Here is a 27,511-nt window from a genome sequence, read left to right as displayed (position 1 = left end):
CTTCAGTAACAGCAGACATTTCTGCCTCATATGCATATCCTTTTTCAGACCTTACTGTAGATCTGGTTAGCTATTCAGTTTGAACAACTGGGGCCGCACCGACACCGAAGGCCATAGCTCTTATGTGATTTTATAGACGCTGTGATTTTATATACGCTGGCAGATTACAAACACACCTACCTACTGTACAATTTAGTTGAAATATGATACCATAGATTTTGTGCCTCCCTGTCACGTTAACCTCACTGTAAGTGCATGATCGTATATACTGCGAGCCACGTTGGCTGGTAATTCTTGTGTCACTGGTGTATATATATTCAGGCAGATGTCATTCATGTCGACTTAATACCGCTTTCATGGGAGTTCACGCGCTCACTTGTTCTAAAATGAAAAATAACGTTTTTAAAAAACTTGTACAATTTGTTCACTAAACTAAATGCTATTTTCATTTTTTTGGTTGGTACATCCTTTAGATACCATTGAATCATCAAAACTCATGCAAGGTCTTAACAACATTTTCACTCTTTTTCCTCCTCTCCCCAAGCACATATTACATTAGCCCTAAAACAGTTCCTTGCACTGAAAAAATATCAATCTCTGGGTGTACATGCCTTATCTGTTGGCAATGTCAGAAAAAAAAACAGTTATGCTCCCTAGATTAATTTAAGCCACTGGTTGCAGGAGGGACCCACCACAACTCGTTTTTGGGGACTGGTACTTAGTTTCCTCCTTATACATTGGCCGGCGCAAGAGAGAGGAAAACACAAAAAGGGTAAAGGAGGAAGAGAAAGAGGGAAAACAGTACAAACAGTGAAAGCAGGGATGTAAAAACCTTAAAGAGTGAGATAATGAGGCATAATGTCCCACTGAGGACCCCGCCCAGCAGACCCGGCAGCAAGAAGGCCCCATGGTTCACCGACGAACTCAAGAGCTCCAAGAAGAACTGCCGAGCCCTCGAGAAAGCCTGGAGAAGGGAGCCAACCCCGGACAACATGACCACCCTCAAGCTTGCCACCCGGAAGCATCACCAACTGATCCGCGACACCAAGAAAACTGCATTCAAGGACCGGTTGGATAACAACGCACACAACAGCAAGGAACTCTTCAACATCGTGAAAGAGCTCTCCAACCCCAACGCCGGAAACAACGACACCACCCCATCGCAAGAACTCTGCAACTCCCTCGCCTCCTACTTCCACAACAAGATCGCGAACATACACAACAGCTTCAACACCCTACCGACGAACGCCACGTCCAACCCGACCGAACCACCGCCCCCCACCTCCACCCGCCGCGCCTGGACCCCGATCTGCACCGAAGAAACCGTCCGCATGATGAACTCCATCCACTCCGGATCTCCGACCGACCCCTGCCCTCACCACGTCTTCAACAAAGCCGACGCCGTCATCGCACCCCACCTGCGGGACATCATCAACACCTCCTTCACCACCGCCACCTTCCCTGAGAGCTGGAAGCATGCCGAACTCAGCGCTCTACTCAAGAAACCAACAGCGGACCCCACCGAACTCAAGAATTACCGCCCCATCTCGCTGCTCCCGTTCCCAGCCAAAGTCATCGAGAAGACCGTCAACAAGCAACTGGCCGCCTTCCTCGAGACGAACGGATCCCTCGACCCCTCACAGTCTGGCTTCCGAGCCAACCACAGCACCGAGACCGCCCTCATCGCTGCCACCGATGACATCCGAACCCTGATGGACAACGGAGAAACAGCGGCCCTCATCCTCCTAGACCTCTCCGCGGCCTTCGACACCGTCTGCCACCGCACCCTAGTGCAGCGCCTCCGCAACGTCGGAATCCAGGAGAAGGCACTGGAATGGATCATCTCCTTCCTCGACGGAAGAACACAGAGAGTCCGTCTACCACCGTACAAGTCAGAGGCCACCAAAGTCATCTGCGGCGTCCCTCAAGGATCCTCGCTGAGCCCAACCCTCTTCAACATCTACATGAGCCCCCTCGCGGCCATCGCACGCCAACACAACCTCAACATCATCTCCTACGCCGACGATACCCAGCTGATCCTCTCCCTGACCAACGACCCTGCCGCCGCCAGAGCCAACCTTCACGAAGGAATGAAAGAGGTAGCCGAGTGGATGTCGACCAGCCGCCTGAAGCTGAACTCGGACAAGACGGAAGTCCTCATCCTGGGATCCTCGCCCTCCGCCTGGGACGACTCCTGGTGGCCCCCCGCCCTGGGCACCGCACCCAAACCGACAGACCACGCACGCAACCTGGGCTTCATCCTGGACTCCTCCCTCTCCATGACCAAGCAAGTCAACGCCGTCTCCTCGTCATGCTTCAACACCCTGCGCATGCTACGGAAGATCTTCCGGTGGATCCCCACCGAGACCAGGAAGAATGTCACCCAGGCACTCGTCACCAGCCGACTGGACTACGGCAACGCCCTCTACGCCGGAACAAACCGCCAAGCTCCAGAAGAGACTCCAACGGCTCCAGAACGCCTCAGCCAGACTCATCCTCGACATCCCACGACACAGCCACATCTCTGGACACCTAAGAGACCTGCACTGGCTCCCGGTCAACAAGAGAATCACCTTCCGTCTCCTCACCCACGCACACAAAGCTCTTCACGACCAAGGCCCGAGCTACCTCAACAACCGCATCAACTTCTACGCTCCCAAACGACACCTCCGATCAGCCAGCCACGCCCTCGCCGCCGTCCCCCGCATCCGAAGAACGACAACAGGAGGAAGATCCTTCTCCTACCAGGCCGCCAAGACCTGGAACTCCCTCCCAACCGACCTGCGCCTGACCCAGGACCACCTCGCCTTCAGGAAGAAGCTCAAGACCTGGCTGTTCGGGCAGTAGCAGCACCCCCCCCCCCCCCCCCCCCCCCCCCCCCCCCCAGCGCCTTGAGACCCTCCGGGTGAGTAGAGCGCTCTATAAATGCCTATGATTGATTGATTGATTGAAGGAGTGTTTGGTGGTGCATGAAAGAGGCATACAGTGGGATCAAGACTATGCAGCCTTGGTATTCGGCACCCTCACCGACCGCTAGCGCCGGTCGCAGGCTTCTGTGCAAAACTTTGGGCCCAGCACCTATTTCTTTACAAATTAGGTAGTGCTAAGACTGTCTGACTTCATTAAGGTTTTGCAGTAATGTACAGAATCATTGTTCTCTCTTGCATAAGACACCTGCTTGACTGATTTGCATGGAGAAATACCATGAACACAGGGAAACAAGCCTTCTATGATCTGCAGACTCCCAAAAAATTACTGTTCTTAAGGATCATGACCTTGCAAATGTCAAGTTTTCTTAACAACTGTATGCAACAGGGAACAGTTTTATGCTTGACATGTTCAACACGACTGGAACTAAATAGAATATGGAAACATTGAATGCCTGGCTTCCTTCTTCAGAAATAGTTATGCAGAATGATGGAAAAACTGCTTGATATTACAAAATGGAAACAGCTAAGGCAAGGGGCATTAGGATGGAGGAATGTACAATAACATTCAACCTGGAAAACGTAGGGCATCAATGGCAAACTTCAAATTGCTAAGCGGCATCTTTTACAATATGCAATAATCGCTAATGTAACTCACAAAATATGGAATGGCTTTCCAAAAACTCTTCCAACAAAGCAACCCTTACTCTAAGTGGGCAGTGGGAGGCTCGTGTCCTCCTTTTGCCGAGCATTAAGTGACTGTCACCCCCTCAAGATTCGTACAATAAGAGATACATAGTGCAAAGATCTGGCAACGAAGTTGACTGATTGGGAGAAGCCTATTGCACTTTTGTAAAGAAAGTGTAGGAAAAGTAGCTTCAAAATACCCCAATTTACTTAGCTTGATAAAGTTGCCAGTAGCTGAACGTCGACTGGAGAGAAGGAGAGCTGGAGGCCTGGTGACGCTGGAGGGTGTTCCTGCTCGCGACTGGCTGGCAATGCAGCGATAACTACTGCGGAGCCCCGACGCACCTGCTGGTTCTCCGATACTGGCGCACGGGGAATCGAGGATGATACGGGCATAGAGGAAGACATCTGTGAGGTACGAGGGGGATCGGCGCTCCACAAGATGGCGGTCGGAGCTGCGTGAGACATGGAAGGTGCGCCAATCTGTGAGGGATGCTCAAGCTGTGCTGGGAACCCCTCCTCCTTATTACTTTGTGGAGCCCCGGGGGTCCATCGTCTGTCCGGCATGCCGTGAGAGAGTGCCAGACACTTTTCAAGGGATTACAGCCTACGCCACACGCCGCTATTGGTTCAGTGTTAACTGTGCAGGAGCGGACTGAGAGGGCACTTCAGTTGCTACTGATTGGCGAACACGCTCCCGAACTGCCAGTGTAACAGAGGAATGCGGAGGCATTCGGCAAACGAAGCACAAGGACTGCGTGGTCTTATATTCACTGAAAACCCCTATGCCAAGCAGAGGGAGCAGCGACCACAAACAAGTGAATACAAAGAAGATACGAGTTGACATAGAGGCACATGACCTAAGAACAAGTTGCCATGTAAATATAGGAAATGGACAAGTGCAACCGTGTCTATAGGAATATTCTCTGCAGTGTGAGGTGCGGAACGACTTAGCAGTCTGGCTGGGTCGGTGACGTCAAGGGGATGTGGTGAGCCATACTAAAAGGAGAAACGAAACATAGCTACAACCTGGATTGCAAAAGCTGGCCCCGGCGGGGAACTATCTGTGGCGCTTTAGTGGGACGCGTGCTTGTGTTCTGTGGGCACTGCACTGTATGAAACGAAATGAGGTGTCTGGTGATACGTGCAGAGTGGAGAACACCACAGTGAATTGCAGGATCACGCTGTACCCTTGTTTACTCCGATAATGGGACACACCAAAACCAAACAACCGGATCCCCCACTTCAGGAGGAAACAGTGAGCAACATGCAGGATACTTCGATGCGCAGTCCAGAGGAGGTTGTGATACCGCCTATGGGACCAAGTCGCCAGGATGCCAAGTTGGACTTGATCTTAAAAGAAATAAGAGACACGCGCTCTGCTATAGAAGCCCAAATAGGTACACTGAGCACCAACTTCACACTGTTGAAAGTGGACCACATCAAACTGGCGGACAAGGTCAAATTAATAAAATAGCACTAGATGACCTCATACCACAGCAAACAATACATACCTCGCAAATAGACCAGATACAACGGCAATTGAAAGGCTTGCAGGACAGAGTGGATGACGTGGAAGGGAGATCCCGCCGCAATAAGGTGCGCATACAGGGGATACCGGAAAAGAGCGAGGGGTCTGATCCTACCCAATATGTTGAAAAATGGCTGTGTGAACAAGTGGCAACGATGGGCCTGACAGAGAACTATAGTGTAGAGCGAGCTCAAAGAGTACCACCTAGACCTCCTATCCTGGGTGCGCCGCCCAGACCACTTATAGCGCGGATACTAAATTATAAAGACCGAGACACGATACTGCGCGCTGCTAGGGAGAACGCTCAACATTTTTTTTTAAACAAAACTGTCTCCCTCTATCCAGACTTTACTTTAGCGGTCCAGAATGCGAGAGCCACATTCCAAGATGCTAAAAAGAAACTACGGGACCATAACTTAAAGTATGCTTTGTTATTCCCGGCTCGACTAAAAGTTATCTATGACCAGAAAACCCTGTTCTTAGATGACCCAGAAGAAGCAGCGGACTGGGTAGAAATTACTTTGACACCAATGACGTCACAGGCTTCCTCTCACACCAGTCAACGGCAGCAGTCCAAACCACAGAGCATTAGAGGACCGAGAACGGACAAGCAACGGCAACAGTGACCTGGGTCCAGTGTGAACCCATCGCCGGAGCAGATCACGGAAAGTCAAAGAGACACTCTCCTGACAGCGGCGGCACTGGCGGAGCACGACGCAACGTCCGTCCAAAGATACCGCTGCACATTCTGACTCGGAGAATAGCTTGGCGCTGTTCCCTCTGGTTAACCCACAGACTGCCAATGATTACTAAAGTTGAATGCTGAGATTTTTATTTCTTAGTCTGAAGCCTTTACCAGATGAGTATGTAACTCCCTATAATTTGTTGCCGAATGGTTTTGTGGATCATTGTAATTGTACCAGGATAGGGCACTGGCTGGAGCTCCGCAGATATTCAGAATTGAGTGTAGACTGATGTGTGTAATAAGACTGGTGGTTATCACTCCCCCTATAGCGAATGCACCATGTCATAGAATTATGAAGTTCCTGTTGAACTTTTTTTCATGGTTTGGTCCTCTAGCGTTTTATGGGGGAACCTTGTATTGGGAGCTTTATCAGGGTATGGGGACTCAGCTGCACTTAAGGTATTTTACAGCCAGCGTGCAGAGACTTGTGTCCATGGTAGGCCGTTCTATAGCGAAACCAATGACGCAGCCTAGTAACTATACGTACACATCCTGGAATGTTAGGGGCTTGGGCTCCATACATAAAAGACACAGGATCCTGGCACAATTAAATCGTAGGAAGGCACATATAGTATTCCTTCAAGAATCTCATTTAACTAGTACAGAAGCAGCGAAGTTACAGAAGAAATGGAGGGGGCAATTATTTTACACAACTTACTCCGCATTCGCCCGTGGGGCTGCAGTATGGATCAGAAATGGCACCCCCTTCACCCTACTAGAACAAAGGGTTGACTCCAGTGGTGGGTATGTGCTGCTGCATGGTTTACTAGACGGGGAACACATAGTGATAAGGAGTGTGTACGCTCCAAATACAGAGCAAGATAAATTGCTTGAGATACTTAGCAATGTATTGATAAGGTGGGAGGAGTATCCTTGGGTATTGGGAGGTGACCTTAATGCGGTGATGAATATCGACCTGGACAGGTCACAAACCCCACTTCAGGGCACGGGGTGTAGAAAACAAGCAGGTGCCCTTAAGCGCTGGGCGGAGGGCAGGGGCATGGGAGATGCGTGGCGTATGGCGCATCCCAGGGATAAAGAATATTCCTTTTTCTCAGCACCACGTGGACTACATACACGCATAGATCGAGTATTCTGCTCGTTAAATCTTATTGCTAATGTTACAGACACCACGTACCTAGGCAAAACCTACTCGGATCATAACCCCATAGAAGTCACACTAATATGGGGCAAAGTCCCCACACCAATACCAACCTGGAGGTTGCACCCATCGTTGTTGGAGGATCCGGTATTTCAGAAGGCCATTTCCACAGCCATAGTTAATTATTTTAACGACAATATAGACACTGCCAGTACACGCCAAATTGAATGGGACGTTTTTAAAACTGTGATACGAGGTGTGGCGATTAGCACACGGGTGGGAGCGTGCATGGTCTTACAGGAAAAACTCAAAGAAGTGGAACAAAAGTTGGGTAAGCTAGAACAGGGAGCAGCATCAAGCGCCGTACATAAGGACGAGTTACAAGACGCACATATTATACACGCTCAACTACTAGAAGACCTTCGTATTTTAGACTATCGCTCATACATACAGAAGCAACATGCAATAGCAGATAGAGCAGGCCCATTATTCGCTAGAATCAAAGATGCACCACCAGTGTCCCCCTATTCTTGAAATTAACTTTAAAGACGGTGATGTTGTACGTACCCAATTAGAATTAAATACTGCCTTTAAAAACTATTACGAAAAGTTGTATGCGGAGCTGGAAGAGCTCAGTGTAGATGAATACAAATCCTTCTTTGAGGGACTGCAATTCCCACAGATATTACACGATCACAAGCCAGACCTGCAGAGGCCTATAACTGCCATGGAAATAAGGGCGGCAATAAAGGCACTCCCTCGCAACAAAACACCAGGCAATGATGGACTGCCCATTGAATTCGATGCCACATATTCAGAAGTGTTGGTCTCCTATCTCCAGAGACTAAATCAGGCCTCACTAGACACCGGTTCACTTCCTAACACCACACTACAAGCAACAGTGGTCTTGCTCCCGAAGCCAGGTAGGGATAATAAAGATATGGCAGGCTACTGCCCCCTCTCACTTCTAAATACAGATTATAAGATCCTGAGTAAGTTATTGACAAATAGAATCCTTCAGCTTATCCCTCGGTTGATTCACATTGATCAATGTGGATTTGTGCCGGGTAGAAGTACGGCCCTTAATATTAGGAGACTACATCAAGTGATGTCTAGTACACCGGCGACAGCCACGGCACAGGGGTGTATATCACTAGACCTACGTCAAGCTTTTGACTCACTGCAGTGGCAATATATGTTATATACTCTCCCAAAGTTTGGAATTACGGATGAATTCTTGAAGTGGATACAGCTGCTATATATACGAACCCCACAGCACGTGCACGCACGGGTGCTCATATCTCACAACCCTACACAATAGCAAAGGGAACCAGACAAGGCTGCCCGCTTTCACCTCTATTATTTATCCTGATCCTTGAGCCGCTACTTCTCAAATTGCACGCTCTGGCAGAACACAGGGGGATACGAATGGGAAGAGAGACACACATTATTTCGGCATATGCGGACGACTTCATATTATATTTCAATAATCTGAATGAGAATTATGACCCAATCCCCGCGATTTTTGCTACATTTCAGCGGCTCTCGGGTCTTTCCATAAATGAAAACAAATCATATGCGTATTGTTTTAATGACATGACATGAGTTGATCCGGTACGGTTTGTACGCTGGACATTTCAAACAGTGACTGTTACCTTCAGATATCTGGGAATCCAGATATATAGAGCGACGGAAGATATCCTAGAAGGAAATTTAAACCAAGCTATAGCGGCGCTTAAGGCGCAAATACTATTCTGGACCTCATTGCCACTATCGGTGCCGAGATGAGAAGCCATTGCCAGATGCCATTACTAGATTCTCTCCTAATAGATTTAATATGGGGTGCGGGCAGAAGACGAATAGGGCTCGCTAAATCAAAACTGGATATGAAACAAGGGGGTCTGGGAGTACCAGATCTGAAAGCTTATTGCTATGCGGGTCAATTACAGTGGTTGGCATATTGGATCGCAGGACGCAATCTACAAGAAATCGCCATGACGCGCCATGCCTGGGAGCGGGGAGAATTACATAGGCTTTTACTACCAAGCAGCAAAATTTGACTCCGCACAAATTAAGCTTAATGTTCCCGGATATGGCAGATACTTGCCCTAGATGCCATTCCTCAAATACAACTTTACTACATATGATATGGATATGGGACTGCCCGAGATTGATCCATTACTGGTCAACAGTATACCAAATAGTGAATGGTGTTGCCCTGGTAAGGAACAGGGACTTATTGGAGTATTGTATATTAGGACTAGGCCCAAGTGGAAAGAAGGGAGGCACGGTCCGCAAATTCGCAAATGTGGCTTTGATATTGGCTAAGAGAAATATTACTATGAGGTGGAAGACTACCAGATCATAATTGGTACTTGACTGGTATAATGAAATGGTTAGATGGGGTAGGGCAGAGGGGGCGGAACTTAAGCGGGAGGAACATAGAGGACTGCGTAAAAAGCTCATTTCGTTGGACTGGAATCTGATGCTGGAAGAATTTATAGCTACGGATGTAAAGATACAGTAAGGTGGCCCAAGCACACTTACTGGGATCAGTTGTAACAATATGTGGGGCAAACTGCGGGATGGTGTACACACATTCTACACTAGAAAGGCTATGGAATACGACTGTGTTTGTATATACCAATGTCCATACCGTAGTGCTGGCTGCCAAATATAAATAGCAATATAAGGCTGAGTCTGTAAGGGGGGTGGGAGTGGGTAGAATAGTTCCGTATTTGTAATCGCTATTATAGTGTAATATACAAGCTATGCACAACTGTTTGTGTGAATTGTAATGTTATGAAAATTAATAAAAACATGTTACAAAAAAAAATACTTAGCTTGATAAAACTATCGGTCCTAATGCACTACATGAAAAAGTAATGAAGTATCTGACGGATGCTACAGATGTGGTTTCCCAAGATTATCTTAACTCCACTTACTCCTATTTCTAAGACCATGAATTTAAGAACAGTATCGAATTTAACGCCAAACTGGAGAGGGAGCCGGTAGAAAAATGACACACTGCTATATACCTGTTATCTCTATTACAGAAATGGGTGTGATTATGGACAAATATGCCTAAAAAATCTATAGCATTTTAATGAATCCATTCTTTATTGGGTTGGATCGAAGGGATGTCAAACAGATAAAGTCTGCGAGTTAATCTCAGTTTGTTGTTAGGTTGAATGCAATGTACACATAAAACAAAAGAAGTTTGTGTTGGTGGCATATTTCAAAACACAGCCCAACAATGACATCTCAATTTATGCTAGTCTGACTTCAACCATCATGATGTTCCTATCAAAGCACTGTTCCATAACTGCACATGGGTCTTAAATTGCGATGAGGAAAAAATTAGTACGCAAGCTGCCAAAATCGCTGTGAACCCCAACTCAGTTTTTTTTTGTTTTTAGAATTCAGAAAGAGAGGCTGCCAGTGAATGTCTTTATACTTGAAAGGGCAAGAAAAGAAGCATGACAAACAAAAGATATTTACAAAAAGCTTACTTCTTCAGTGAGAGCTCCAAACACCGCCAGAGTATCAAGCAGCAGGCTTGATGTATAGAAAGACTTTACCATATTCCTGCAGAAAGAAAAATTGCATTTTTAGTTTAAGATCAATCCTGTCAAATACCAGAAATAGCTACTATATCTTAAAGCTGGGTTCTTAATGAAAGTCTTCTGACATACATTCTAGATACAGTGGTATAGACTAAAGCAGGTTTCTTCAAGGAGTAACTCACTCTGGGTACCTGTAAGTAGCTATCCTAAACTGATATTTAACAAAACATTGGACGAATTTCCAAAATATGTTTGAAGCTGATAACCCTTGTGGTGTTGGGTAGAATTATTACTAACATTATTACCTTAATGCCAGGGGTATTGCAAGTTTGCTTTTATGTATTACCCATTTAAAGACATTCAAACTGGTAAAGCCATTTCTACATTACTGCTGAGAGCCTGCCTGATGCACTGCCATGATTCCTGCTGGTAAATGTGCATAGAGTGGGAACACATTGAATCTTGGCTAATGTCGTCACTATCATACCCTTAAAAATATTAGTAGCTCAAGATATTTTCTATTCTCTATAGGTAGCTCTTCTTACAGAAAAGGTTAAAAACCCCTGGAATAGGCAATAGATAATTAACAATTAATGTTCATTGGTTTCACTGTCCACCTCTTGATGCTTCAGGCATACTTGAGCTTAATATGAGCTCAACTTGGTGGGCAGCTCCAAAACATTACAAGATCCAACTTGCTTTACAGTACATTGGTAATCTCCGTGACATTATTTTAAATCTTCCCCCAATGTAATGTAGGTTTGCACAGCTTAATTTAATGGAGCCACGACAGGCCACATGCAAAATTACAGAAAACTCAACCGTTTTTTTAATAGATTATAGAGATCTAAGAGCCAGACACACCACAACAGCAATCACTGAGACTGTCCGTAACACTTCCCTCATTACTCTAAAATCACGCCTACTAGACAGTCCTTAATTACAAAAAAACAATTGGTTTGGCTGCTCATTGGTGGAAATATGAGTCTTTATTCAGACACACTAACATAACACCATTACCAAAATCTACTCTAACAGCTTATATGAATATAAGACTGCCCTCCCAGCGACCAAAAAGTTACAAACCCACTGGTAACCAAGTATCACTGTACACTAGTCCTGCTGTAAACACTATCAGAAGTGGTCCCAACGTACAATGCATCAAGATCAAATATAAAACCAGAAAAGATAATAAAAAAAAAAAAGTATAATAAATAAATATTCAGTGTTATTTAATCACACTGATTGCACACATAAATCATTATTCAGACATTATCATGATAACAGTGTCCCTAGGTAGGAAAAAGAAAAAGGCGTGGGTATTCGTGATTGGAGTGAGGATGAAAGGGTGGTTAAACAATATAAGGTGTAGATCTCAAATCGTCGTTTGAACAACATTAGGCTTATGTCTTAAGCCAATAATTTCACAATACAATTAAAGTCGGCCATCTCTAACATCTTGGACGATATTCACTTCAACTAAAAAATACCTCAACAAAAAATCCAAACCATGGTACGACAATTTAAACATGGAATGCCACAACCTCAGGGCAGCTGAACGAGCCTGGAGGTCAAATCCCTCCTTGGATCAACTAAAATTCCTTGAAGAGGCCAGGAGTATTTATAACAAGCAAATCAAGAGCGCTAAGGCAGATTACTTCAGACAACAACTTGATCAAGCCGCAAATCGCCCCAAGAAACTTTTCTAATTGGTCAAACAACAATCAATGGTTGATCCAAATCGCTCGGTCTCCGATGTCAGTCCACCGTCTGGCTATTAATTTTCTGCTTCCTTCATTGAGAAATCAAGACTCATCTCCAGTGAACTTGTCTCCAAGAAGGTTCTTCTTCCAGCTTACGGTTCCGCACCACCTCTTGTCCTCTTAGAAAAGCCCAATTTCACCAGCCTGATCATTTAAAACAATGCTTCTTGGAGCACCTTTACCCCTTTCAGTGAAAAAGACATCAACAGGATTCTTCAGAGCATCAATCCATCCAACCACTTCTGTGACCCATTGCCCCCGACCATCTTCAAAGAGATCAAGAACATTCTCATTCCCACCTGGATAAGGATTGTAAACGCTTCTCTATCACAAGGCACGATCCCAGACTGTCTAAAAGCAGAACATGTATCACCCATACTAAAAAAACACAACCGCAGATAAATCTGACCTCAATAATATCCGCCCCATATCTAACATCCCCACTCTAGCCAAACTACTAAAAAAATGCATACAATCCCAACTTTGTGATCACATGGAGAATGTCCAACTCCTTAACCAGCATCAATCAGGCTTTCGGAAGGGGCACTCACCTACGTTGTGGACGACATCATAAAAATGCTTGACCAAAATTACTCCTGCCTCCTGATCCTCCTTGATCTTTCTTCAGCATTCGACACGGTTAATCACAACAACCTCCTTTCCACTTTGAAGAATAGGATGGGATTCTCGGGTTTGGTGTTACAATGGTTCTCCTCCTTCCTCTTCCACAGAACACAAAGAGTTAAGGCAAACCACTCCCTCTCCCAGTCCTCTCCAGTACTCATGGGTGTCCCCCAAGGGTCCGCCCTCTCTCCTATCCTCTTCAACCTTTTTTTGGAACCTCTTGCTAATTCTCTAAGTGCTTTGAACACTCCCTTCCATATGTACGCGGACGACACACAACTTTACCTGAAAATCTCATCCCTGGATAACATTATCTCACTCAACACTACCCTAACGTCTACTCAAAATTGTTTAACTGAGAACCACCTCCTGCTCAACACCTCCAAAACTGGATTCCTTCTCATCTCTCTTCCGAACCACCTCCTCAAGCCTGACCTTTGGCTGACTTACCTCACTACTTTCAATTGCACCCCTCTCATCATAGACTCTGCCAAATCACTCGGAATCACCTTGGACAAGCACCTGAATATGAAAAATCATATCAGCAACGTATGTAAGGGAGCTAATCACTTGCTGAGGACACTTAGAAATATCAAGCCCTTCCTTCCTCAAAACAGGCGGTCCAAGCACTGGTCTTGCCGAGGCTAGATTATGGCAGCGCTACGCTCTGTGACCTTCCCAAATACACCCTGGCTCAACTAAGGTCAGCACTGAACGTTGCGGCCAGACTAGTTACTGGTACCAAACTAAATGAGCACATCTCCCCAGTCCTAAAATCTCTTAAATGGTTGCCCTATGAAGCTCGAAATCAGTTAAAGATTGTCGTTCTAGCGCACAAAGCCCTGCATGCCAACACCCCCAGATACCTAGCGCAAAAGCTTGAATTATCCTGTGGTGAGAGAGCCTCCAGAAGCGCTAACAATTTCCTCATGAAACCACGTATCATGAACAAAAAGAGAACTTGTCGTTGAGCCTTCTCAGGTGCTGCCCCAAAGATCTGGAACTCTCTTCCTCCTGAACTGCGCAGAATCTCATCAATAACTGCTTTCAAAATTGAAGCCAAAAGATTCCTAATGAACAAATTCTTGCCTTAATTTGGGCTATGTGCATTTGCTCGTAACCACTGATCCTACAACTAGTGCACCAACATGTGTTGCATTGACCCTACAACTTTTTTACCAACTTGTGTTTCTGCTCTCTGCTCCTCTTGGCTGTAAGGTGTGCCCCCCATAGCAGCCTGTCCTTTACACTGTGTTCCATTTGTCTGTGATTATTGTGACTACAACTGTTTGGTATTTTTACTTGATATTGTTTCTGGAGTTTTATTCTCCCTCTCATCCCTATGTAAAGCGCTCTGGTATTCCTTGGGATCTTGTTCGCTCTATATAAAACTTTTTTTAAATACAAAATAAAATAAAAATATTAATAGCAGTCAACCCTTGGCCAGTAATTCATTCTGCAGATACAAATCCTCTTTGTGTTCCCCAACTAGAGAGCAGATGGCACTGATGTAAAGGGTATGGGCACATAATCGCTATAGAGGCGCTCCGGTGCCAGTGGGTGCGGCATCGGCTGCATCAGCATGTAGTCTTGAAACGGTACCCAAATGTCTCTAGATGTACTAGGGGGGCGGCAGCATAGAAAAATATAGTTAACTGCTCTTGGCAGTATGCCATATCCAGTAACCAGTCACGAATATTGGGTACACGTCGAAGGCTCTACGTACAGGCCACCCTTTCCTCAGCAAGGCCAGGGCAAGCAAGCGTTTAAGTTCATCTGGAATTTCGCTGGAAGAGATAGCAGTGCCAGCCCAGGCTAAGGATGTAGCGTGCAAGGGCCCCGCACCAGTTTTAGTGTATAGTACATCTGATGCAGAAAGCAAAAGTGTATAAGGCAGAGTTTGCCATTGGGGGGATAGAGACCTCATGAGGCACCACACACACACTCAGTTTTTATCCGATATGGAGTGACACTGTCTCCCTGTGAAGCTTAGCACGCTGGGCGTTCAGTTGCATTTCATCTTGTGCATAGGCACAAAGATAGATAGGAGGTTTCGGGAAGAGGAGGCCATGAGCAGGAGGGTAAAGGTTAAAGGTCATACCTTCCGCTGGTGCATTTGGGATGTCTTGGTAAGAGTCTCTGAGTTTTGCACACATTCGAAAAAAGGTAAATCGATCTAACAAGTCAAATTGGTTGTTTGAGATGTCATCAGTGATGTCACTGACTATGTCAGGAGTGATGTAATAAGTGAGGTCATAAGCAGTGAATTGCGGGGGCGCAAGTTATAGTTAGCTCAGCTAACTATAACTGCTGAATTTGACTGGTTTTGTACGAGTGAAACCTGAGCCTAACTATTAATTTCCTGTAACGTTTGTTTTTTTTGAACACAAAAGAAAGAGGGCAGAGGCTATAGAAATCCGCACCCAACAAATGACAGGTGTCTTTGAGTCCACACGATAGCGCAACGAACCAAGGAGTACTCCCCTCTATACTCCTTATTTAGGAACAAGTCCTATCATAAGCACAAGATACACAAAGGGTTCAGCGCTATATAATGTACATTTGTTATTCCAGGTTCATGTTTCCAATCAAAGAATAAAATATTCAAGAGTCTTCAATATAAATCATAGTATGTATTCATTATGAAAACGTGCCGGTAAGATGCCATATTATGCCTAAACTGAGGCGGACATCTTTGAGTTGTACCAACCTAGGCCATGACAATCTAAATCATACGAATACCAGTGACCTCATAGTATATAGGCATTTGACATCGTCTGCATTTCAATACAACATTTTTTTAAAAAACACGAGCTGTCAATAAACCAGAATTTATAAAGTTGCTTTTATGTACTAACATTAAAAAACAGAATAGAACATAAAAAGCCTTGACATCTTTTGTCCATTACGAGACATAATGGCAATCACACATGGATTAAACTCACCCAGAACGGCACGGTAGCCCAAGATGTATGTCCTTCGTGTTGTTGATGCAAAGACGAGCAATTACAGCCGCGTCCTTTTAAAATACCCGCCCGGAAATGTCAATTAACAAAAGTTAGAAGACGGACAATGCTTAGAATTGAAGTCAGGCAACACCGCAAGATGATCCTAGTATCGCGGCCATTTTTGACTTGATAACGCGCTCAAAGAGCGTGTATCATGGTTTAGATATTCGCCAAATTATGTTTTTCGCTAAGTGTAAAAGTTATTAATTTGAATTACTGGTCTCAATCTACACGTTTCTTTAAATATATTACATGAGTTTTGCAGAAACGGCAATATATTTTTCTCGCAGTCCTAATTGTTTATTACTGCTAACCAACCATAATGCGATTTATAAAAAATGCCTAATATGGATAAGTCAATATGCTTTCCGTATAACGACACCATTGTTCATACGATGTTTTCAATGCTGAAGTATGTGCATTTGAAGACGCGCCATGTATATCTTGATTCATTTTAGTTCAAAACGGCGGCCATCATTGAGTGTGTATATGGATAAAGTTTTTACCTGAAAGAGCCCAAACAGTTTCAGGGCTTTAATACGTCCTTATCATGACGGTTTGTCACAATTAGTCAAATATATCATAGGCAACATATTTTTTTTTTTTTTTTTTAAAAATCATTGTTAATGCGATATTTTCAATGCAGAAGTAAAAAGCATTTGAAAACGCGCCACGTATAACTTGATTTATTTTGGTTCAAAATGGCGGCCATCTTTAAGTAGATATGTAGAAAATATTTTTACCTAAGAGAACCTGAATAGTTTCAGGGCTTTGATATATCATTACCGTGACGGTTTGCTATAATTATCAAAAAGATCGTACAGAGATCATGGAAAACACAATCATTAGTTTGTGAAAGAGAATTAATGAAGAGGACATATTATGCTTCATTCCGAAAATCATGGTATAAACAATGCCCGATAGGACAAATGTATATAGGAACAAGCACATAGATCTCATCACTAGGTGTTCTCATGTTCACCTAGGCTATATAGGTTGTGGATAGAATTTCAGACTTGCAGTCCTTACAGAAATAGATGTAAATATAGGTGTAAGCCACTATAGTATTCAACAGAGAGTGCAGCTAATCCATATCTACAAGAAATGATGTAGCTCAGTGTTAACATTCAGGCCAAATCTAACGGTCCTAAGACGGCATATCCATGATGCTTCACGTTGCCTCAAAATCATCTCCCTGTCACCTCCCCGTTCTGGTACCTTAACATGGTCAATGCCAAAGAAAGTGAAGTTCTTATCCTCAGGATGTTCACAATGTATATGCATAGCTATTGGATACTTCACATCAATATTTCTTATTGCTCTGGCATGCTCTTGTATCCGCAATTTGAGGCTGCGGATACTGCTGCCGATATATTTCTTTTTGCAGGCGCATATAACCATATATACTGTGAATGTCGTGTTGCAATTAATAAAATGATTGATTGAGAATTCCCTAGATTGGCTACCCATGAACTTTTTGATTTTATTAACACCATATCTACAGACACAACAATTCCCACATGTGTGAAAGCCCAAAGGTTTATTGGGCAACCAGGTGGCAGAGGGAGTCTCGATTTTTTTGACATAACTTGGACTTAGTATATCTTTCAGTGTCTTACTCCTTCGATATACTACTTTTGGCTTTTTAGATATGGTGTTGCCTAGAGAACCTTCTTTCTCTAAGAGATGCCAATTTTTCCTTAGAATGTTATAGATATGGCTGCTGAATACATTGTATTCTGTGATGAATAGAACCATAGATTCCTGTATCTCATTGTTTGGCTTGTTTCGTGATTTCGGTATCAATGTTTCCTGCCTCTTTAGGGACATAGCTCTCTTTTCGGCATTGTCAAGACAGGTTTGATTATAACCCCTTTTGGTGAAGTTCTTTTTGATTTTTTTGATGTTAGTAACAAAATCTTCATCGAGGCTACAATTTCGTCTTGCGCGGACCATTTCACCATATGGAATGGCAGCAATGGTCGGTGGAGGGTGCGCACTTGAAGCATGCAAATAGCTATTGCATGAGGTCTTTTTTTTAAAAATATCACTGTGTATACCGTTATCTTTTACAAACAGTTTCAGGTCCAAAAATTCAATACTTTTGTCAGAATGTTGAATGGTCAGTTTCACATTGAAATTGTTACTGTTCAGATAGTGATGATAAGAATTAAGTTGATCCACTGTTCCATGCCAAATCATGACAATGTCATCGATGTAACGTCCGTAGAAAATCACATTGTCACTCCAGGGACGTGCTCCAGGGCCCCAGACATGCTCCACCTCGTACAATCCCATAAAAAGGTTTGCATAAGATGGAGCAAATCTGGAGCCCATGGCAGTGCCCTGCCTCTGCAGGAACCATGTGTCATTGTGTAAGAATGCATTCTGTGTCAAGATCATCTCAGCCATAGTCAGAAGCATATCAGTATGTTCCAGATGTTGTGCTCCCCTTTTAAAAAGAAAGTATTTGAGAGCTCTCATACCGTCCTGGATGTGAATACAAGTATATAAACTTTCAACATCCATGGACACAAATAATAAGTTGTCATGATCCCAATTAAAGTCCTCTAGTTTGCACAACAAATCAGAACTATCCCTAAGATGCGATGGCAGATTTTTTACAATTGGCTGTAGAAATTTGTCAACATATTGTGCAATATGTTCTGTTGGTCCACCATTCCCAGAAATAATGGGGCGCCCAGGTGGGAAAGGACCCCCCTTATGAATTTTTGGCAAGATATAGATGCATGGAGAACGGGAATGGTGGACCTGTAGAAATGTGTACTCTTGGTCTGATAATAGACAAGACTCATGCCAATCCCAAAGTTTAGAGTTGATATTTGTCTCTATCTGTAAAGTAGGATTGTTCCCCAGTTTCTCATAGCATTGAGTATCACTCAGTTGCCTGTCAATCTCATGCAAGTAATCGTCCAGATTCATAAGGACAATATTGCCGCCTTTGTCGGCCTCCTTAATCACCAAATTTGGGTCATCTTTTAATAGTTGTAGCAGAATACATTCCTCATCACTGAGATTCTTACTATGTACGCAACCCCGTTTTTTAAAATGTTGGTCTTCTAAAGTGTGTAAATCAGTAGTGACTTTTTTGTAAAAATCATCTATAGCTGTTTCTTGTGTTGCTGGTGGCATAAATTTTGAGGTACAACGTAAACCGCTATCAATTGTATAATCTTGAGAGATGCCCAGATTTGTCGCCAATTGCATGGTATCTCCTATTTCATCCTCATCATATAAGGTAATGTATTTCTTTCATTTTAATCTGAATAGCCCTGAAGAAGTCTCGATGTGAGACGAAACGCGTTGGCTATGATCTCTGGCTTCTTGAAAATAAAGAAAACATTTTAAAGAAAAATAAAGAAGAAATTTATTTTATCAAGAAATGAAGACTCTTGAATATTTTATTCTTTGATTGGAAACATGAACCTGGAATAACAAATGTACATTATATAGCGCTGAACCCTTTGTGTATCTAACGTTTGTTTTTTTCCAGTGAATTACTAAGGTTTTTTTAAATGCTAATTCCTAACTATAAATGTCCTTGTAACCTTTGTTTTTTTCTGTGAATTTCTATGGTTTTTTAACTAGTAGTTGCGTTTGCAGAGGGGTGGAGAAAGGGGGCAGGGCCTCCGACCAGCTCTCAGCAATCCTGCTGTCTGGGACTTACTGGAGGTAACAGAAGGGGTTCCCAGCCTCCAAGGACCATCAGCATCCAAGGGGAGCTTCATCCCCAAACCAGCAGTGTGCCAGGAGGCTCTTTTGCAGAGTAGTGGAGAAAGGGGGCGTGGCCTCTGACAAACTCTCAGGAACCCCACTGTGTGGGTATTACAGGAGGGGTAATTGGCCCCCAAGGACCTTGAGCAGCCAAAGAGACTGCTTCCCCAAGCAGTAGTGTACCAGGAGGCGCTTTTGCAGAGTGGTGGAGAGAGGGTGTGTGGCCTCCGAAGACCTCTCAGCAACCCGACTGTGTGGGACTTACTGGAGGTAACAGAAGGGCTTGTTGGTCCAACGAGCAAACGAGAGGGGGTGGGGCCTCCGGCGACCTGCCCGTCTTTTAAAACCTTTTTTTATATTTATCGGGGGGGGGGGGGGCAGACACAAAGGACACCACTTCCCTGAGACAATTTTGGTCCCGGGGACACCATCCCTGGGGCAAGGCCTATTTTGAATAGGGAATGGGAGGCCACGAGGCCTCCCTTCCCGGGCTGATTTCGGCTGTGGGAACCCCATGCCCCGGCCCCCGTGGGGGCAGCCTCAAGACCCACGCGGTCCCTGCCGGCTCCCTGCCTCCCGCGGGAGCCTGCATTGCTTTGACACAAAGGGAGCTAATAACATGCAGATCCCTCTCTGCCAACGCAATTGTGCTTGCTTTCAGCAAACTAGAGCATTTTCAATGCTCTTGCTCATTGAAAGTGAGCACAGTTTCCTATGGCATGGCAGGAGCGGTAAAGCTCCCGCCAAACCATAGCAAACAGTTATGTCCCAGGGGTGGGCAACCTGGGATATACCAGTAGCAGGCTCTGGAGGGTGGCGGTCCCCAGGGCCATCTTTGGCTCCAGGAGGGTGGCCACGTGCCCCCCTCCATTGCAGGACACAACCCAGGCGGGTGGCGGTCCCTGGGGCTACAGGGGTACCCCACAGGCCCCTCACATGTTTTTTCACTTTAGCTCAGGGTGGTGGTCTCCGGGGCTGCTGGGGTGGTGCTTGCCCCCTGCATGAATTTCAAATTTCGTCCCAGGGACTGCTGGGGGCCTAGCGCTCCCCGCGTTAATACAATATTTGCGCTGAGGAGGTGGCAGTCACTAGGACAAGGGTGCTATAAGGGCCTCCCCCGCACTAACTTTACACATAGCCCCCGGGCGGTGGGGCTCCCCGGGACTGCGGTGGGGCCATTTGCAGCCAACCTCCGCCGCACACAGCAGTTGCATTAACATATAATAATCAAATATTACTTTGAAGTTTTTTATTTAAACCTAGAAATTCACTATAAAAAAAAGGCTGACTCAGATTCAAGTGTTGCCCCACACGCCTTGAGCCTGGACACACAGTGGGGGTCTGTCATCATCCATTTGTGGTGTACAGCGCAATCACACTAGCTTGAGTGCTCGCTTGTTACTGTGGGACACCGGCCCAGGCATCCCTCTACCCTGCATATCATTGGGTGTGTGTGTTGTGCCTGGAAGCTTAACTCCGTACCTCACTGGCCTTATAGGCCATCATTATCACTTAGGAGACCCCCAACATTCATATTGCCATTTCATAGGCTGTACAATCCAGATCCCAATAAATACATTGGGAGATCCCCAATAAAACACTTGCCTTCCTACTCATTGGGTACCATGAGTAATATTGAGGAGTCATATATTGAAGAAGATAGCATGACCTATCTCCCCACAGACGATAACTTATGTGAGGTGATGGAGGCCTCTATTCTGAAAGCAGTGATGCAGGCGGTAGCACCCCTAGAGCAGAAACTACCTAGTATGGTGGAATACTACTTTAAACCCCTCCCTTCGAGGGAAGACACTTAGGGTACCTCTCTCCTGTTACCTCTGGGGCCACCTAGCTGTCCGGCGCTGGATACATAGTGCAAACGGGACCAGGCTACCGGCATCGACCTGGATGCATTGGCACGATTAAAACGGGCGTTAAAGGACCATTCCCAGTCTCTGCCTGCTAACCCTATACTGGTGCCCACGCCCGGTCCTTCAAACCCCCAAACCACCGATACAGACCCCCTTCCTATAGCACCTACTCCCCTAGACAGGATTGACTCCCCCTCTGGCTCAGATGGCGACCCTGATACTGGCTCTTGGCCGTGGCATCTCTCGCCTACCCCTAAGCCACCCAGTGGTGAGATGCCAGGGAGTGCTACCCGCCAGGAGACACCATCAGATATGCTGGACCCTTCGGAACTACTGCGTCCCCGCTCCGCTGAGTGGTTCCTGTCTGACAAGGTTGCAGCCTAGATAGCAGAGAGACTGCGCAAACCTTTAGACAAGGAAGTCCGTAGCCGGGTACAAGTTGAATGACCCATACGTCTCTGGGCGGTAAGGTGGCATTGACACCCAAAATCGATGCTTACATGGCCACCTTTCTGGCCAAGTATATTAAAGACCCAAAGAAAGGCATTGATCGGGCCTGGCAGGCTTGCCAAGATACACTCCTGGACCTCTCCGTCCCACTGACATGAATCCTGGATACGACAGAGGACGCGAAGGCATCCGTTACCCTAATATCTGCCAAGGTGCTATCAGGATGGGCCTAAAGCGCCATTATTTTTTGGGGCAACGCGAAGTGGGCCATCTCGACTGAGAGGCGCAGATCACTGCTTATAAAAATTGACACCAAGTAGGGGGGACTTGCTACTTCAAAGGCAGGCCCAATAAAGCAGGGGGCTATTTTGAGACTCGCTTGTAGGTGAACTAGGTAAATTTGTGGAAACCGTCAACTCCCTGTACAAGGCTCAGACCTCTCTTAAAAGGATATTTACGTCCCGGGTTTTCACTGGGGCTGGGCGAGGCAGGGGGCGCTCTGCCAGTCACGCCCAGGTGCAAGCTTCCGGCAGTGGCTACAGTGGTTGTCGAGGAAAATGGCAGGATTACTCCTGCTTCGGAAATTTCTACCCCACCATACCCTAATATAGGTGTTCCAGAGGCAGCCGCAGAGCCGGTGGTAACCACTGATCCTTAAAAGATGAGTGTCAATGTGTTTCCGGGTCAACGCCTGAGGGACGACTGAAAAATATTTATATACAACTAGGCAATTCTCACCTCAGACTCATGAGTTCCTCAAACGGTGCCGGGTTTCTGTATAGAATTTTATGGCTTAGCTTCCCAACAGATTCCCCCTACCCTGCTGGTATTCCCGGCAGCAGATGCCGCGTTGGTGGAAATGGAGGTGGCAGACCTGCTCACCAAAGGCGGAATTGTGGAGTTCACTTAATAATGGAGGGCATCCACCTCCTCAGATATCTCCCTCAACACGACTGAATGATGCGTCTCGATCTCAAGGACGCATACCTCACCATCCCTATTTCCCATCACATCGCCGTTTCCCCCATTTCCAATGGCGGGTGGACTTTCAACTTCACGACCCTCCCCTTTGAATTGTCGTCCTCCCCCTAGTGCTTCAACAAGTTGATGCACCATGTGGTCAAGTACCTCAGAGCCCGGGACATACAACTTATTGTGTACCTGGAGGACATTCTACTCCTAAACCAGTGTCCACAGACTCTCGCCGTACACCTCCAGATGGCGGTCTCCCTTTTAGAGTCCCTGGGTTTCATTATCAGCCAAACAAAGTCGGTTCTGGTTTCCATACAAACTCTGGTGATTCTTTCATTTGTGATGGACTTGGTTCAAGCCACTCTCCGCCTTCCTTCTCAGAAGGTCAACAAGAACAGGCACGAACTACGACGGATTCACCTCTCAGACAAATTACCCGGGTGGTGGGACTATCGCCCTCAATCCAGGCTATATTACTAGGGCCCCATCAGTATTGGGCACTTCAGCAACTCAAAGCCTTCCATCTTCGGAAGGGACTTACGTATTCTCAAGTAGTACTTCTGTCAGAGGAGGCCAAGGAAGAACTCCAGTTGTGGTTAGCCCACATGAGTCTTTGAAAAAGGAACTCCGCAGTCTTCCAGGCTCTTCAAACCAGGTAGGGTCCATTATCACTGGGCCACTTTGCATCCCACCTGGATCACTAGTTACCCACATACTTCAGCTGGAGACTAGACCCCGGTGCGACAGCGACCAATGCTTTTCTCCAGGATTGGCATCAGGAGACTGGGTACGCGTTACCCCCATATGCCATGATCATGCATCTTTCCGCCCAGGTGCGGAGACAACAGGTAAACCTGGTGGTAGTGACCCCAGTTTGGAGATCAGTTCTTCTGGAACTTTCTTGGGATTTTACAGTTTGTCTAACCCTCTTTCAGAATCTCCTTCGCAATCCAGAGGGGAATCGCCATCATCTGATCCTGGAAGGGTCTCTACATCTTATGTGGTGGAAGATTACCAGAAACATTGGAAAGTCCCAGGACTTTTGCGACCAGCTGCGTCCCTCCTCTCGAAAGCTTAGGCTGATAGTACCATTAAACGATACCGATCGGCTTGGTCTCGATGGTTGGGCTGGTGTCACCAAATATGCTGGGATGCAGTGGGGACTGATGTTCATATCTTGAATTTTCTTACTTCATTAGCCTGTGAAGGCCTAGCTTACCAGTCAATCAATACGTTTAGATCAGTGATCTCGGCTAGCCATGCTCATGTTGGTGATCATTCCATAGTTCGCATACTGCTACGAGGCATTAAGCTGTCCCTTCCTCCAGATACTCGGCTCTTTGAGACGTCAATAAGGTTCTGAAACTATTCCTGTCCTGGCAATCCAACAAATACCTCTCAAGGAAAGAGTTATGAGCCAAATTGGCTACCCTGCAATGCTCGCTGTCCCTTAAACGAGTCTCGGATGTGAGAGCTCTGGATTTAGAGGGTAGAGTATTAACCCCCATGGGGGTTACTTTCTATATTTCACGAAGGTCAAAGTGTAATTCACGAGTGGTGTCTTTTCCTTCCTTTGCAGATTCCCCCAAGTTGTGTGTGGTCAGATGTATCAAAGCATGTGAGTCTTTGACGGCAGAACTCCGCTTACATGGAGAAAGACAACTTCATTGGCCTCAATAAGCCACATAAGGCAGTCTTTTCTCCTACTATTGCTGCATAGGTTAAATGGGCCATGCAGGAAGCTGCCATTGATACAAAGATATGTGGTGATAACTCACTAAGAGGAGCCATGGCATCGAAATAGTTTTTCCTGGGGACGCAGTGTTGGAAGACATCCTCAATGCCGCAGACTGATCTTCGGATTCTACTTTTAAAAGGTTCTACTTTAAAAGCCAGTTCCTAATATCACCTCATTGGTGATTGATAGGCTTTAAACTAGCAAAATACTCGCCTCTGGTCCTGACATAGATTGAAAAATGTCCTAGCTACAGTAACAGGAATTTTCAATTCTATAAGGACATGGAGGTGAGGATTAGTCCTCACAAGAATATGGAGCATATTACCACCTAAGACAGAAGAACATTCCCTCGTAAGGGTGGGTATATATAATTCAGTCATAACTGATGTACCACGAGGACTCTATGATTCTGTATACTGCATGGTTTATGCACCTCTGAATTGACCGGTTCAAGAGTTTTACCGGAAATCTATCTTTTTCTCTAGGAACTGATTCGTCTAAACAAGATTGAGGGCATCGGTAACCGGCTTGTGTCGCCGGAAGCAAGAGGAGTCAGTAAAAGGGACAATGCACTATAAATAGCTCACTGTTTGTGGATTGGACAGTTTACGGTTTGACTTTTTCCCAAGGCTTCATGGGAAATTAAGTCATATTGTAAGGTTTTGAAAATGGCTGCTGAAAAATAAAGTGAAGAAAGTTAAGGCAGAATTCTTGCCTCAGTGTCCTCAATAGAATTGAAATGTTCTGTTACAGTAGCAAGGAAATGTTTCATTCACCTTCCCTGTGGGTTGCAGATGGAAGTTTAGGAAGATGCTGATCCTCCTGGTCCTAAAAAGTGAGTCCTTCTGATTGACTACTCAGCTTAATTATTCATTCCCCATGTAAAAGATTTTCAAGATACACATTTATTGTCACCACACATGGGGTATTGGGTGCAGTGACCTTAGTAGGAAGACAGGCTACTCAATGTAGGTCCACACACATACTGAGTTTGTCACAATGGGTTCCTCCCTCTAGAAATGCAACAACATGGAACGTGCCAATGGTGGCACTCTAGAACATTGTATGCTTCATGAATGCCACCATCTCATCTACATAAACCATGGAGAAAAAAACACAGAATCCTCTTGACTTTTGATTCATCTTTAGCTCCTTTCTTATTCTTTAGGTTGTTAACATCAGTTCATCAAACTCATTTTTTTTCTTCCAAAGAGATTTTGGTGAGTTCCCGGTACATCAATTAAATATACAAACCTGCAGAAGTGGGTTGATAAGCAAGTAACTTTTCCATCTGCAAAATGAAATGAGTGTAAAGAATTGCCACTCAGATGCAATAGTACAGTTGTAAAGTTGCCATAAGGAACCATAGTACCATCAGCTTCTGAGAAACAGGGACATGCGCGCAGCAGAAGAAAAATATCCTATGGATAATGGGCAGGGTGGACACCCAATCTCCATGCAGCAGGAGCATGCACCAAGGGTGGTTATCTGTCTAAGTGGTAAAGAGAAAGGAGAAGGTCATTTAGTAGATATATAAGCCTGTTTAGTTATAGGTATAGCAGAAGACCCCTAATTGGTCCTGCAACAGCCTTCAATCAATGAGGCTAGACCAGTTGTGGTACTCTTAGCTGGCAAAACACCAATTAGGAACAAGTCCAAGACCTATCTTCCTCAACAAAAACAATGTGTTCACTCCAGAAGCTAGACGCTAGAAGATGAGCTGTCAAGGGAGGCATGAGCAAAAATTGGTCAAAAATGGATGGGGGGAGGGATTTGTTGTCAAGTGATATTACGTAGTATAGCTAATTTCTCAAATTCAAATGTATATTAAATCAGAATTAGTTGGGTTCATGTACATGTCCTTAATAATTAATGCTGTTGATGGCAATTTGATTAAGTACTGCGAAATCTACTGGTATCCATCAAAAATATGGAAACACTCAGCTGCTTTCATTTTTCCAAGTACATTCTAAGCCTATAACGGAAGCCAGCAATCTGCTTACTTGTGAAATCGTCCAGCTCGGTCTTCATTATCAGCGTACAAGAACATTTTTAATGCATAGTTTTCCACATGGGCACTGCCAACTACTTCATTAGTGATGGACTCACTGTCCCCAAGTTGTTTCTTCAACTAAAAGACAGACAAAATTAAGCCATTTAAAGAGATATCATACAATGAACATATTTAAATACCCTTTTAAATGCAGTCCTAAATTAATTGCCTATTTAGTTGAGAATTTTGATACTGTAAACCTGGATGGCAATGGTTTTCTTTCACAACGAAGTGATGAAATAAGCAAGGAATGATCAGCACTTCATTCCCGGGCACAGTTAAAACAAAAAAATGGTTTCGGAAACTGAAGACAAGCTAACTGATGTTGTTCCCGTTCGGCAATATGAAAATGTAACTCACTCATAACAAAAGTACTGGGGTGGTATTACAGTGAAACGCCTGCTAGTACATTCTCCTATGTTGGGTTGACTCCAGGCATACTCTTAAGTCTTTAGTAATCCACTGTTATTTGGTCTGTCCAGTCTGGTTAAGCCGTAATCATGCAGAAATCAGAAATAATTGTTTAAATAGGCAGGATTGGCTACATGTGGCTCTATACAGCATTTACACACTAAACAACTATTTATACAGATTCTAAGTATTGCACCTTCTGTAGTGCCACGTGCGAGCTATTTATAAGACCAAAAGTGATAACCCTTCCTTCTTTATGTGAACTTCTATTATGAGAAAGAGACATTGCCATACACTTGGTCTGAAATGGCATAAAGGAACTGATGGA

The 27,511-nt window shown here is 45.0% G+C and overlaps 1 protein-coding gene across 1 annotated transcript in view; it reads right to left on the bottom strand.

Moving 5' to 3' along the window:
- VTA1 (vesicle trafficking 1) overlaps positions 1-27,511 on the bottom strand; it is a 341,069-nt gene that overhangs the window by 169,068 nt on the left and 144,490 nt on the right. The window contains exons 3-4 of the mRNA XM_085611654.1: positions 26,723-26,850; positions 10,505-10,580 (exon numbers count right to left, since the gene is read on the bottom strand). Coding sequence (XP_085467780.1) covers positions 10,505-10,580; positions 26,723-26,850 — 204 coding nt within the window. The remainder of the gene's footprint in view (positions 1-10,504; positions 10,581-26,722; positions 26,851-27,511) is intronic.

Source organism: Triturus cristatus, chromosome 6 (genome assembly GCF_964204655.1).
Source record: "Triturus cristatus chromosome 6, aTriCri1.1, whole genome shotgun sequence".
Classification (NCBI taxonomy): domain Eukaryota; kingdom Metazoa; phylum Chordata; class Amphibia; order Caudata; family Salamandridae; genus Triturus; species Triturus cristatus.
The sequence above is the reverse complement of the archived record's forward strand: the minus strand, read 5'-3'. Positions and strand labels throughout refer to the sequence as shown.